We start from the raw sequence: 13,633 nt of genomic DNA on the forward strand, positions 1-13,633 counted from the left end.
GCATTTTTTTCTCAATGATAAACGAGTGCATTGGCACAAGAAATAGATTGTCACTGTCTCTAATAAGAGAGTTTACCGGGCGAGTTGGCCGTGCGGTTAGGGGCGCGCAGCTGTGAGCTTGCATCCGGGAGATAGCGGGTTCGAGCCCCCCTGTCGGCAGCCCTGAAGATGGTTTTTCGTAGTTTCCCATTTTCACGGCCACGACCGATTCCTTCCCACTCCTAGACCTTTCCTATCCCATCGTCGCCATAAGACATATCTGTGTCGGTGCGACGTAAAGCAAGTTCTGATGTCAACAAATATGAAAATGTCATGTGACGATATGAATCCCATGCCATGAGAAAATCTCGTGCTGACATGTTAAAGGCAGCAATGCCAAAGATAATTTATTGCTGTTCTCAAGTAAACAGTGTCCATTATTTTCATAAGGAAAACTATCATTGTCAGCGCATATCTGGTACTTTAGTTGGACAACCCCTGGCACTGCGGCGTTTCTTAGGGCTGATAAGGGAGACGCGATAGGATTAGCGGGCTTGCGGAGGGCAGGGGTGGGGGGCAAGACCAGATCTTTATGTGTCTTAGCTATCAAAACAGGGGGTGGGGGTGGGGGTGGGGGGGATTTTACCCTAGTGATTGAACATCGTACTAACGCATCGAAGATTTTCGGCAACTTTCTCAAAACAGTCAAGGCACATGATGCGTAAATATGGAAGTTATGTGGTGGAGGGATTACTTCTAATACTGTGGTGTCGCAGCGCCTCTTGGCTTGGATAAACTAAGCAAGAACTCAATATTCCCTTTCTACATTATTAGTTTGTTTTCCTGAGTTGATTAAGGGTTTGAGGCTATATTACACTGTCCAAGGAGCACCGCTAAGTTCGTTACTTTAATCGTAGCATGTTTATAAAGAAAAATTAATTGCAAACAATGTTTACAGAGTCTTCAATTGCTATAGATTTTAGGAGGCGCCAGAGTGTCGGAATTTCTACCTGAAAAGGTGTTCGTATAATGTGCCAGTTAATCTATTAACACGCGTCTCACACATTTAAGTACTTAAATGCCAACCGTCTACGCCGGGATTGGATCCTGTAACCTTGATCGCAGAAGGCGAGTGTCTAACCATTTACGCTATGCGGCCGGTCATTGCCCTCGGACGGACGTCTGGAGGTTTCGGGTTCGCGTCCGGTGAATGCACAGTTGTATTTGAAATATTGAATATTTGAGAACGTTGTAAAAGTCTATTAATACCAACATTTATTTCTGTTTACCATGGGGGTCAGATACCATTTGTTTTTAAAACGAGTTCTAAGGAATTGCTTCTGTTTTTTGTTCGGTCTATGTGATGTATTTTATCATGTGAGGTAATGTGAGTGTGCCGTTAGTCTTTCTTTGATCCACTCTTGTACGAGTAAGAAAATACTGATTAACTTAGGACAGTTATTGTAGACCTACTGTATGCGGTGTTTTTTTGGAGTTGCTAGATCCTAATCCCTTGTTGGGATGCCGTGGCAGCGCTGGGAAATGAATTGGTTGTAGGAACACGTGGTTTGTGTTCTGGCTGTGTGGAGGCGCGGCGGAGCTTGCTGGCTGTTCGACTGAGTTGCTGCTGCCTGCCGTGCCGCGGCTGCCTTGCTGGCTGTGGTGTGGTGTACTGTGCTGTGTGCTTGTTTGTAGTGTTTCTTAGTGTTGTTACTATTGTTGTGGCAGTGATGTAGACATGTGAATCACCAGTTTTAAGGATGGACATCTGGATGGAAGAGGTGGTACGTACCTCATTTGCGGTCAAGGTCAAGGTTTGAGTTTCTGTGTCAACATTGCACTTCAGGTTTCTGCTGTTGCAGCACAGAGAGAAATGGAAAGTGTTTCTCTATGCTCTTATGTTACATAACTTGAACGTGCGGCAGGTCTGTCTGTCTCGCTGCCTGTGCTCAGTAGCAGCTGGATAAACATGATATATCCTGATTTTTCTTTTTTCTGTACAAATTCTGCAGCACAGTAAGTCTTTGAATAAGTTCTTCTAGTAACACACTGTACCTAATTGTGCCGGAATGTTTTGTGACTGTTGGTTTTAATTGAAAACCTCAGTTTGATCTTTCTGTTGCCTTCTCTGTGGATAGTATTTCAGTTCGTGTGAACTTTTAAAATAGATGCTGTATATAATAATGCCGTGTGGTTAGGGTCGCGCAGCTATGAGCTTGCATTTGGGAGATAGTGGGTTCGAACTCCAGTGTCGGCAGCTCTGAAGATGATTCTCCGTGGTTTCCCGTTTTCACACCAGGAAAATGCTGGAGCTGTAGCTTAATAAAAGGCCACGGCTACTCTAAGACCTACAGTATCTGTGTCGGTGCAATGTAAAGCAAATTGTATAATAATAATAATAATAATAATAATAATAATAATAATAATAATAATTTCCTGCCGAGCTGAGTGCTTCAGACGGTAGGACCGCTGACCTTCTGAGCCCAAATTTGTGAGTTCAATTCCGACGCAGTCCAGTAGTGTTTGAAGGTGCTCAAATACGCCAGCCTCGTGTCGGTAGATTTACCGGGACATTAATGAAATCGTGTGGTACAAAATGTCGGCACTTCGGCGTCTTCGGCAACCGTAAAAGTTGTTAGTGGGACGAAAAAACCAATAACATGGCATTATTAATAACTTCCTATTTTTCTCCAGGCAAATTCTGGGGCTGTACCGGTATCTGAAGTAAGGCCAAGCCATTATCTTCCTAATCCTTGGCTCTTCCTATGCTAGCGCCGCCGTAAAGTGTGACGTTAACCAACAAGTAAAAAATAAAAACGGTATGCATAACTTCCTCTGACTGCTGATGGTCTCGTAAGACACCGGCTGCCCAAAACATACAAACACATTTATCGAGGTGTGTTGCAATTTAAGATTCTTTAATGTTGACACACAATGCCAATATTCGTCTCACAAACAAGTTCCGAAGTAGAGTACGTAATAAGCTCATTACACAGTTGGCCAGATTATATTTAAATCGTACAGTCTGATATCTCAGTTTGCATATTTTACTATTAGTAGGCCTATCATTCCAGTTACCCGAAGAAGTCGGACGTCTCAGAAAATATATTTTAATTTTTCGTGACATGTAGTAGTACATTATACCATTCGTTGCGCGAAATTGATCGTATCTTTAGGTGTTCGAAGAAGTTTTCCTGAGCTGCAGTTGGAAGCTTCATAACGACTAGGAGGGCAGAGTGCACGAAAGCTGTATAATAGGCTATCTATCGTTGTCTCTGCTCATGTTTCGAGAGGTATGTTGGAATACTATATTATCGATCATTCCTGAAATGATTTCCCATGTTTTCCCATCCTTCTGTAAGTGCGGAATGATGCAATTCTCAGTCACATGGACGCTGTTTTTTCCTTTTTTTTCCTAGTCTAACGATGACGAATTACTGAGATCTGATTGCTGAAATTATACAAATATAGGTTATTAGAACAGTTTCACTCACATAGTAAATATTTGGTGCCGATGATAACAATGGCCTAGACCTCTTAGACAAACAGCAGTGGAAGTCTCTTGTTGATTTGTGTGATATTTTTCAAGGCCAGGAAACTCCCATAACTTTGTCTCAGGAACAGAAGCAATGCATGCTCCCTCTTCTTCAAAGACGTATGTTAGTTCCTGTGCTGCTTTACTATTCTCGTTGGAGTTCTTAAACTATGAAATGCCATAATTCTGTGGTGGGTAAGATATAGTAGACTTGTATGTACGGTATACAAGAAACCCCTCCATCTTAACTCTCAGATTGTAAAAAAGGTAATTCAGGAACATTCTACTACTACTACTACTACTACTACTACTACTACTACTACTACTACTACTACTACTACTACTACTACTAGGGTTATCACCTGTCTCATATATGCAGGACACCCGTATTTTATACAAAAATGACGTGGCTCGTATTATTTTTCCTTTATTTTCAATAACATAATTTAAGAAATTAGTTATTCAGAAGGAGAAAATTGGAGGGAAGATTGATGCAATTTTATAATCACTCTAAAATGTCTCCTTCAGTCCTATCATTTCCATGAAGACAATGTTGAATCAAAGCTACAAGTGTTCAGTTTGAAGAAAAACGTTTTTTATCTTGTCTGGAAGGTGCAGTCGAATGACTTTAGTTAAGAGAGGAAGTTAATATGGATGAGATACCCTATATGAAGAGTTCTTCAGTTTTGGGGGCATACCTTCGGTCATCGTGGAATGTGGTGAAGATATATCGCAGAAGTGGGTAAAGGTGCTTACAAAGCATAATGAAGTGCACAGACTTGATAAACTGGCGTGTTTTGTGTTGAGTTTGTTTAACGTACAGTATATTCTCCTTGATGATAAACAAGTGCGTGATACTAGAAATCGATGCTTTAAAAATTAGTGAACTTCTGAGATAAACTAATATGAAAATGTCATGTCATGTCATGTTATGTCATGTATTCCATGACTGAGAAAATCCGATGCCGACGATTTAAAACCTGCAATGGCAAATAGCAAATGCACCCGGGAGAAATACGGTAATCTAATCATGTTCTCAAATAGACATTGTCCATTATTTCCATAAGAAGCTGCCTAGCCGAGGCGGTAAAGGCGTGCTTGGTTCACACGGAAGGGCGTGGGTTCGATTCCTCGTCAGGAAGTCGAAACATGTAAGAAACGAGATTTTTTGAGCGGCACATGACCCTGTGATTCACCCTTTGCTGATTTATTTACCTTCACTTCGTCTTTTTGCCCCGGTTGTGTGTCGACTTTGATCTACGCGGCTCAGTCATTTTCTTCTGGATCAAGGCAAACTATGCTTCAGTATGATTGCCTTATATTATTAGATTTACAGGTAACATACCTCGTAAAATAATTTTGGTATTCTTAACGATTAAGGATGCCACATTATTTAATTCTTCTTCTTCTACTTCTTAATCTGCTTACCCTCCAGGGTTGGTTTTTCCCTCGGACTCAGCGAGGGATCCCACCTCTACCGCCTCAAGGGCAGTGTTCTGGAGCTTCAGACTTTGGGTCGTGGGATACAACTAGGGAGAATGACCAGTACCTCGCCCAGGCGGTCTCTTTTGCTATGCTGAACGTGGGCCTTGTGGGGGGATGGGAAGATTGGATGGGACAGACAAGGAAGAGGGAAGGAAGTGACCGTGGCCTTAAGTTAGGTACCATTCCGGCATTTGCCTGGAGAAGAAGTGGGAAACCACGGAAAATCACTTCCAGGATGGCTGAGGTGGGAATCGAACCCACTTCTCCTCAGTTGACCTCCCGAGGCTGAGTGGACCCCGTTCCAGCCATCGTACCACTTTTTCAAATTTCGTGGCAGAGCCGGGAATCGAACCCGGGCCTCTGAGGGTGGCAGCTAATCATACTAACCACTACACCACAGAGGCGGACATATTATTTAATTTTTTTTAATACTTGCTTTACGTCGCACCGACACAGATAGGTCTTATGGCGACGATGGGACAGGAGAGGGCTAGGAATGGGAAGGAAGCGGCCGTGGCCTTAATTAAGGTACAGCCCCAGCATTTGCCTGGTGTGAAAGTGGGAAACCACGGAAAACCATTTTCAGGGCTGCCGACAGTGGGGTTCGAACTACTATCTCCCGAATACTGGACACTGGCCGCACTTAAGCGACTGCAGCTATCGAGCTCGGTTTATTTAATTAACAAATTAAACGTAAGTAAAAAAAAACGAGTCAGCCTCTCGGTCAAGGGGTAGCAATTCCGCCTTATACTTCGAGGCCCCGGGTTCGATTCCCGGTCGGGTCAGCGATTTTTATCTGGATTTGAAGGTTGGTTCGAAGTCCACTCAGCCTTTGTGAAAACGGAGGAGGTATTTGACGGTAAGATAGCTGCCTCAGTCTAGAAAACTAAGAATAACAGCCGAGAGGATTCGTCGGGTTGACCACGTGTCACCTCGCAATCTCCAGGCTTTTGGCCTGAGACGCGGTCGTCTGATAGGTCAAGGCCCATCAAGGCTGTAGTACCATGAGGTTTGGTTCGTCTTTTTTTTTTTTTTAAGTAGAAAGGAGAATAGTACTTAACACAACGTCCTCAGCCGCTTCTTTCTATAAATGACTCAATTACAAATATTCACACCAGTACATTCTGTATATATCACAAAGGTTTCACCATACACTCGGTATTCGAGACTGTTGACCAAAATTTCTCAGACACCAATAACAATTAGTGTGTAGCAGCAGCTCTAGGCTAGGTTAAACCTACAGTAAGCCTTATTATTGAACCCCGTTGAACAAGTAACTGAGCATTAGCATTGAGCTTCTCGCTTTGTTGGCTCGAGCATTGACTAGGCCAAGATTCGACCTTACAACGACGTGCTCCATATAAGATAACCCGGTTGGGAACGAGATGAGAATCTCCATCGCCTGGAGTTTTAAATATTGAAGCCACGGAACTAGGATGACTGAGAGTGAGATTTTAACAGGCCTCTCTTCACAATAAATTGTCAAATTGAATATTGTTACAGCTGATGAAGAAGCTCTTGTGCTAATTTAGACCTCAGGTTAAATATTGAACTCTTGTTTAACTGTTGTGTCTGGGCGATAGCGTTGTAGCCGGTTGGTTCGAGCTTGTTCCCTGGCCACCCATGATTCTTAAAGGCCTCTTGTACTTCAGTAACTGCTTTAGCCCCCGTCTTCACGGATATGAAACTAGATCAGTAGCTGCAAAAAGCAGTTTTAATTTTAGCCGATTTTTTTTTACGGCTATGAATGAAATGGCTTGTTGCTTTTAGTGCCGGGAGTATCCGAGGACATGTTCGGCTCGCCAGGTGCAGGTCTTTTGATTTGACTCCCGTAGGCGACCTGCGCGTCATGATGAGGATGAAATGATGATGAAGACGACACACCCCAGTCCCCGAGCCAGCGGAATTAACCAATGATTTAACCCTGCAGAGAATCGAACCCGGGACCCCTGTGACCAAAGGCCAGCACGCTAACCATTTAGCCATGGAGCCGGACCTTTACAGCTATGATCACCCAGTAATGAGGAAATGTTGTTTCACGAAATTTACACCAACCTCTTTCACAATTATCTGATGAAATAAAAACATGGTATACAGATCAACAAGTTACTTTAAGACGCATAAAATTTGGTTACGATCAGATCAATACTTTTAGAGTTGAATTTTCAAAGTAAGTGCTCCGTTGGATATGGAAAAAATACCGGCATTTGTTTGTTCAACCTGCATTAAAATTTTATCTGGGTACGGTAATTTCTACTCCACATAATTAAACGTAGAATAAAAATAAGCTAAGTTTTGGTGTAGTTTGTTTCTGTGTGGTACAAAGGATAAACTTTTTATTAACGTATTAACTCGGGTATCTGTACGTTTTTCCACGACAGTAATGACACTTCATCTATACTTAATTAGGAATATATTAGTAACGACTGGTAGTCCTTCGTTAACTGCTGCTGTTGTGTCATGCCAAGAACTTGGAACATCATGGTCAAGAGTCCCGTATTCTTAACGTAGTCCTAGACCGGTGAGGTCGATCCTTTGTCAGATACCCTGGGTTCAAAATGTTCTCTTCGTAGTCTGCAAAATATAATATACTGTAGGAGTGAGTAATACGTATGTATGTTGAGTCCTCTGCCCAAAAACTGGTTGGATCCTGAACAGATCCACCATCAGCTCTCAGATAGCTTAGACGTTAGTGAGCAGGCGTACCAGCGATGGGGAGTGCGGTAGTTTCCCTTTGCTTTCTTCACCCAGCCAGAAGGTGCTGTTACATATCAGTCTGCCAATCCCACTCAAATATATGCGCTAAACGACCCTGTGAACAGTATTTTTACGCCATACATCACAGGGACTGGCTACATTGGTAGTCTTGATACTGACATTGTTCATTCCTCAGTCACTTTCATATTGTCAAATTCAAGGATGAGCCCGAGGCAGAAGAATGAAAGTAACAAAATAACATTCAATGGATTCGAGGGAAAATTGCATAATTAAGGTAATTCGCAATGCATAAAAGCTCATCTTGAATACACATGACCAATTTTGGTAAGTTCGGTGATCAGGATCTATTAGAGCTCAGTGTAATCCGTGAAGAAGTTATCGAAGGCTTCACTTTCTAGATAAGGCAGTTATCAAACGAAACGACTGGTTAAAAAAATAAGTTGATACATTGATCTATTCTCTTTACCTATGAAGAAAGGACGTTGAAACATTGCATATATTTTGTACATTTAAATAAGATATTGTAACGTGTGTTGAGCCTCCGTGGCTCAGGCGGCAGCGCGCCGGCCTCTCACCGCTGGGTTTCGTGGTTCAAATCCATGTCACTCCATGTGAGATTTGTGCTGGTCAAAGCGGAGGCAGGACAGGATTTTCTCCGGGTACTCCGGTTTTCCCTGTCATATTTCATTCCATCAATACTCTCCAATATCATTTCATTTCATCTGTCATTCATTAATCATCGCCCCAGAGGAGTGCGACAGGCTTCGGCATCCGGCACAATTCCTATCCTCGTCGCTAGATGGGGGTTTCATTCATTCCATTCCTGACCCTGTCGAATGACTGGATACAGGCTGTGGATTTTCATTTTCATTCTAACGTGTAGCGCGGGTAGCAGGTAAATACATACACGACTGATAGCGTTTACTCTAAGATTTACTTTCACAGCTCTACTGGCACACAATCACTCTAGTTAGCGCTCTCTCTCTGTTCTCATTGTACGGTCACACAAGTATTCTCACTCAGACACATACAAGCTAAACAATTACACTACGGTAACTTCAGCAACTGTAACTTGGATCCGACGGCAGTTCATTGTACACTGTAGACTGTTTTCATTGTACTAAAATAGCAGCCGCACAGTTCACAGTTTTCGCGCGCGCACGCAGTCTCACAAATCTGTACGTGGTACAGATTTCGTACACTAACGACAGCCTTCACACACACTCTCCCACGTCGCTCAGTTGCACTGCTCCCTCAGGCCGCACACACCTCTCCATCGACACTGTGCCACGCTGACCCAGTATTCACAACAGTACATGCACTCCACACCACTGTCCTCAGCAGCACTCCACTAAGCCCGTGGCTGAATGACTCCTCGCTCTCCGACTGAGCTTACCCTGACCCGTCTCTGGCTAGCTCGACCTGTCTTTAATTGGGAGACCGGACCTTCCAGATGTTTTGCGAGAGTGGAAGCCGCTGGGAACCTCTGGAAGTTGAATCTTCAAGTGCATCTTTCTCGTAGTTACATATATTGCCGGAAGGTACTTAGTGATGATGGTCGTGGTAGTAGTTGGGTTTGCCAATGAGCACCTGGCTCGTCTTGCCTGTAGTAGAATAGAGGGTGGGGTCGTATCTGTGATGCCGCTCGTAGTTGGGCCTCCACCCAAAGTCGCACATATGTCGGACAGCGCCACACAATACGCTTAAGTAATGCAGATTGTATAATCGCAGGGGCCAGCACGCTGAGGTAGTAAAACAGTAAAACTATGCTTTGTTCACTCGGAAGGATGTACGAGCAGGATTTTTTTTTTTTTTTTTTTTTTTTTTTTGCTATTGGCTTTACATCGAAAGGACACAGATAGGTCTTATGGCGACGGTGGGACAGGAAAGTACTAGGACTGGGAAGGAAGCGCCGTGGCCTTAATTAAGGTAAAGCCCCAGCATTTGCCTGGTGTGAAAATGGGAAACCACGGAAAACCATCTTCAGGGCTGCCGACAGTGGGGTTCGAACCTACTATCTGCCGAATACTGGATACTGGCCGCACTTAAAGTGACTGCAGCTACGAGCTCGGTGAGAAACGTTTAGACTGAAGGTAGGGACATAGTGAAAAATGAGTTGGCAACAATAGAATTACCTAGTATTCACAGTTTACGATTAGTTAGCTAGTTGAAAACAATAGGCAAACAGACATCTCTCTATCATATATTTATTATGAAAGTATTCAGAAACAAGATATTTTAAAAAAATGAGATTTAACGTTTTAATTCGTGCTGATAGGACCGCATTCAGCATCCGCCTTGCGTATTGTGAGATATATATATATATATATATATATATAATATTTAGGGCAACATTGTTAACTAACCCAACCATGCTAGGTGCACAGTCCGAAGACGGCACGGCGTGAGAGGGGAAATATTGTCTTTTGTGTTACATGTTCGCGCGTAAATTCTCGTATATTACAACTCTCACCGCGCCCCTGCCAAAGTGAGCTGTTGCGAGACTTGACATGCAGCGCGCAGTTTCGAGCCTATATTATACAATACCTGTGCCTTTTCTGCGCGTGCACCTCCTGTTGTAAGGTACATATTTTTCGTAACTGTGCTCGTTTTACGGGTTTATTCGGGGTACTCATAATTTATAGTGGCACTCACGATTCCTGCTGGTTTTTAGCCCCTAATCACACATCTCGATATTATTACCCCGGTTTAGGGAGAGCGACCTATGTACTGCATTTCAGAATTGTAGTGAACGCGGCGGAATGCGTAAAACGCAAGGGGCTGGTATGTTATCTCTTTCCGAATTTCATAAATGTTTGTTTTACAGCCGTTTTTGAGAATGTGCCTGATCTTTTTTCCACCCGACAGATGCTAACAAAATCAGGAATGACACTGTGTCATCTTCCTGTGTTACCGAGCGCATTGATCTTACTCCTTTCTTTAAATTGATTTTGATCTTTAAATGAGATTTTATGATGTACTTTTGCTATAATGTTTAGACAATGAGAGTATGGCACACAGTGTACATTTATTGCATCTTTGTATGACCGAGGTGAATTGTGTGCCTAAGACTGTGTAAAATATGCTCTATTCATCGCGGATCATTTGAGCATACCGCCAGCCTTACAAGTAACAGGTAGCCTACATGGTATTCACTTGCTGTGGTACCAGTCGTTGACGGGACGATCAGATAGCATGTGCAAAGATATCTAACTCCCTAGCTACTTTCCACCAATATTCAGGCATGCTGTTTATCGGAGATGAGTGGCAGCAGAGCCGGCCCCGTGGTGTAGGGGTAGCGTACCTGCCTCTCGCCCGGAGGTCCCGGGTTCGATTCCCGGCCAGGTCAGGGATTTTCCTCTCGACCTGAGGGCTGGTTCGAGGTCCACGCAGCCTACGTGATTACAATTGAGGAGCTATCTGACGGTGAGATGGCGGCCCCTGTCTCGAAAGCCCAGAATAACGGCCGAGAGGATGCGTCGTGCTGACCATACGACCCCTCCTAATCTGCAGGCCTTCGGGTGAGCAGCGCTCGCTGGGCAGGCTAAAGCCCTTTAAAGGGCATTAAGTGCCGTGGGGCTTGGTTTTTGAGTGGCAGCAGAAGAAACAAAGCACATCACAACAAACAATCGTGAGTGTAATGTTATTGTTTTATGAGCTTTCGATATTTTAGGCGTTCACATTTAGTTTTCTTCCGAGTGTGATATTAGCGCACCTAATGTAAAGGGAGCTCTTCATTATTTTATGACTCCCTCTTGTCTTATTCTTCAAGCGATCGTTCCTTTACGGTTCTGATGATGTTTTAAATAATCATCTTCACAATTTTTCTCGTCGATATGGACCGATGACCTCGCGGTTTTACACCTTAAGACAATCATGATAAAAACCATCGCCAGTTAACATGATTGAACAATATTTCCATGTTAACAGTACTCGGCATTGCTATGGATTAAGCAATAAAAGTCTAAATTCATAAAACTGGATAAGACGTAAATGATAGGAAACTATATTCTCTATAACTTTTGCTGTATAGTACTTTTTGGTAGGACCAATAACATAGGTATTTAAAAATTAAATTTTAGGCTCCTGCCCCTGCACTACCATTTTATCCAGGGTGAATATATATATATATATATATATATATATATGCCAGTTGCTTTACGTCGCACCGACACAGATAGGTCTTATGGCGACGATGGGATAGCAAAGGCCTAGTAGTTGGAAGGAAGCGGCCGTGGCCTTAATTAAGGTACAGTCCCAGCATTTGCCTGGTGTGAAAATGGTAAACCACGGAAAACTATCTTCAGGGCTGCCGACAGTGGGATTCGACACCACTGTCTCCCGGATGCAAGCTCACAGCCGCGCGCCCCTAACCGCACGACCAACTTGCCCGGTATAAAATTATTTATAGCCTAGATTGTAGTGTCTTATATCGGACTTTACATACCGATTTTCATTCAGTGATCTTCAACCATTTTCTCGTGTTGCGCGTACATACATACATGCAGACAGACTGATAAATCAGACAGAGATGACCGAAAATTAAGAAGGGCATTTTCTTGTTACTGTGCACACGACCGATACAGAAATACCATTAATTCTAAGTAATGTACACACTAAACTCTTATTATATATATTATCAGTCCTTTTCTCCACCTCGCTCATGTGAATAATATGGGATAAAAGGAGACTCTGAAATACCCATTTTCACTGTTAATTTTTTTTTTTTTTTTTTTTTTTTTTTTTTTTTTTTTTTTTTTTTTTTTTTTTTTTACAATCAGTGAGGGGATTCTTAAGTAAATGTAATCTTTCAGTAAGGTACCTATATAAAGGACAGTATAATCCACCTTAATTTTATATTCCAGTCCAGTTCTGATTACTTTCATTTAACAACAGCAAAGCAAAAATTAATAATCTCCTTTTATACTATGAAGGCCCTTGGTAAGACTTCCACTATTCGTAATATCGGCTCTAAATGGAATAGAGTGGTTAGCTCTACGCACGGCCGCCTTTGGCCACAAGAATGAATATGGTACCCATGTATGTTGTAGGCTGAGTGAACCTCAGGGTCAAGTGCCTCTCCAAAAGTAGAAATCTCGTTTCTAAATATTTCGTCTTCGTGACAGGGAATCTAATCCACGTCCTCCGGTTGAACAAAACACGCATTTACCACCTCGCCTAGGCAGCCCCTTATGTAGCCTAACTGCTAAGGAAATATCGTGGATCACAGAGGTGTAAGAAGCGCGAGGGGTGCATGGGTGGACAAGGAATGAACTAGAGCATAACTTTACACAACAAATTTTGAAAATATATTTCTTTCCTTTGTTTTCTCTACTTTAAATTAGTAAATAGAAAATGTGAATGAATAATAACAATATTACTGAGCTCGTGAGCTCTAGCAATCACAAGGACTTAAAGTCCGAAAATCAGGTACAAAATTTACAGTAGTTAACCGTTTGGTGGATTTACATGGAAAAAAGCGTTCTTGCTCTTGACACGTACAATATTTTACAAAGAGCATGTTTTGCTCTTGGAAGGTACACTACTTGTTGGAGTCTGCGCTTCAACTATATCATAGTCCAGCCTCGCAGAGGCATCAGTTTCTGATTGCGCACTTACACCCTATGGGTTGTCCTTAATTAAAGTATTTCACGAAGTAGCCCCGAGGAGGGTTTATGTATTACTCAACAGTTTATAACTTTCTGTTCCTCAAGGGAACTTCACACGCAACTCAATTCTACACACCACAATAGATTTGCAGGGCATTTTTTCCCATACTAAATGGCCTTAATGACAAAGAAAAGGTTGGTTGTAACCGGTCATAAACAAAATGCAAGGAGGCGAAACACCTGCACTCCTTCTAGAAATACCAAATAAATGTTAAGAATTTTAGAAGTTTTGAAAACTGTAGTCACA

General features: G+C 42.6%; 1 protein-coding gene across 1 annotated transcript in view; it reads left to right on the forward strand.

Annotated features, from left to right (window-relative positions):
- The first annotated feature begins 1,609 nt into the window (after nt 1-1,609).
- Nucleotides 1,610-13,633, forward strand: part of ERR (estrogen-related receptor) — a 444,389-nt gene continuing 432,365 nt past the window's right edge. The window contains exon 1 of the mRNA XM_067151671.2: nt 1,610-1,763. Coding sequence (XP_067007772.1) covers nt 1,740-1,763 — 24 coding nt within the window. The 5' untranslated portion in view covers nt 1,610-1,739. The remainder of the gene's footprint in view (nt 1,764-13,633) is intronic.

Source organism: Anabrus simplex, chromosome 1 (assembly GCF_040414725.1).
Source record: "Anabrus simplex isolate iqAnaSimp1 chromosome 1, ASM4041472v1, whole genome shotgun sequence".
In the NCBI taxonomy this organism is placed as follows: Eukaryota; Metazoa; Arthropoda; class Insecta; order Orthoptera; family Tettigoniidae; genus Anabrus; species Anabrus simplex.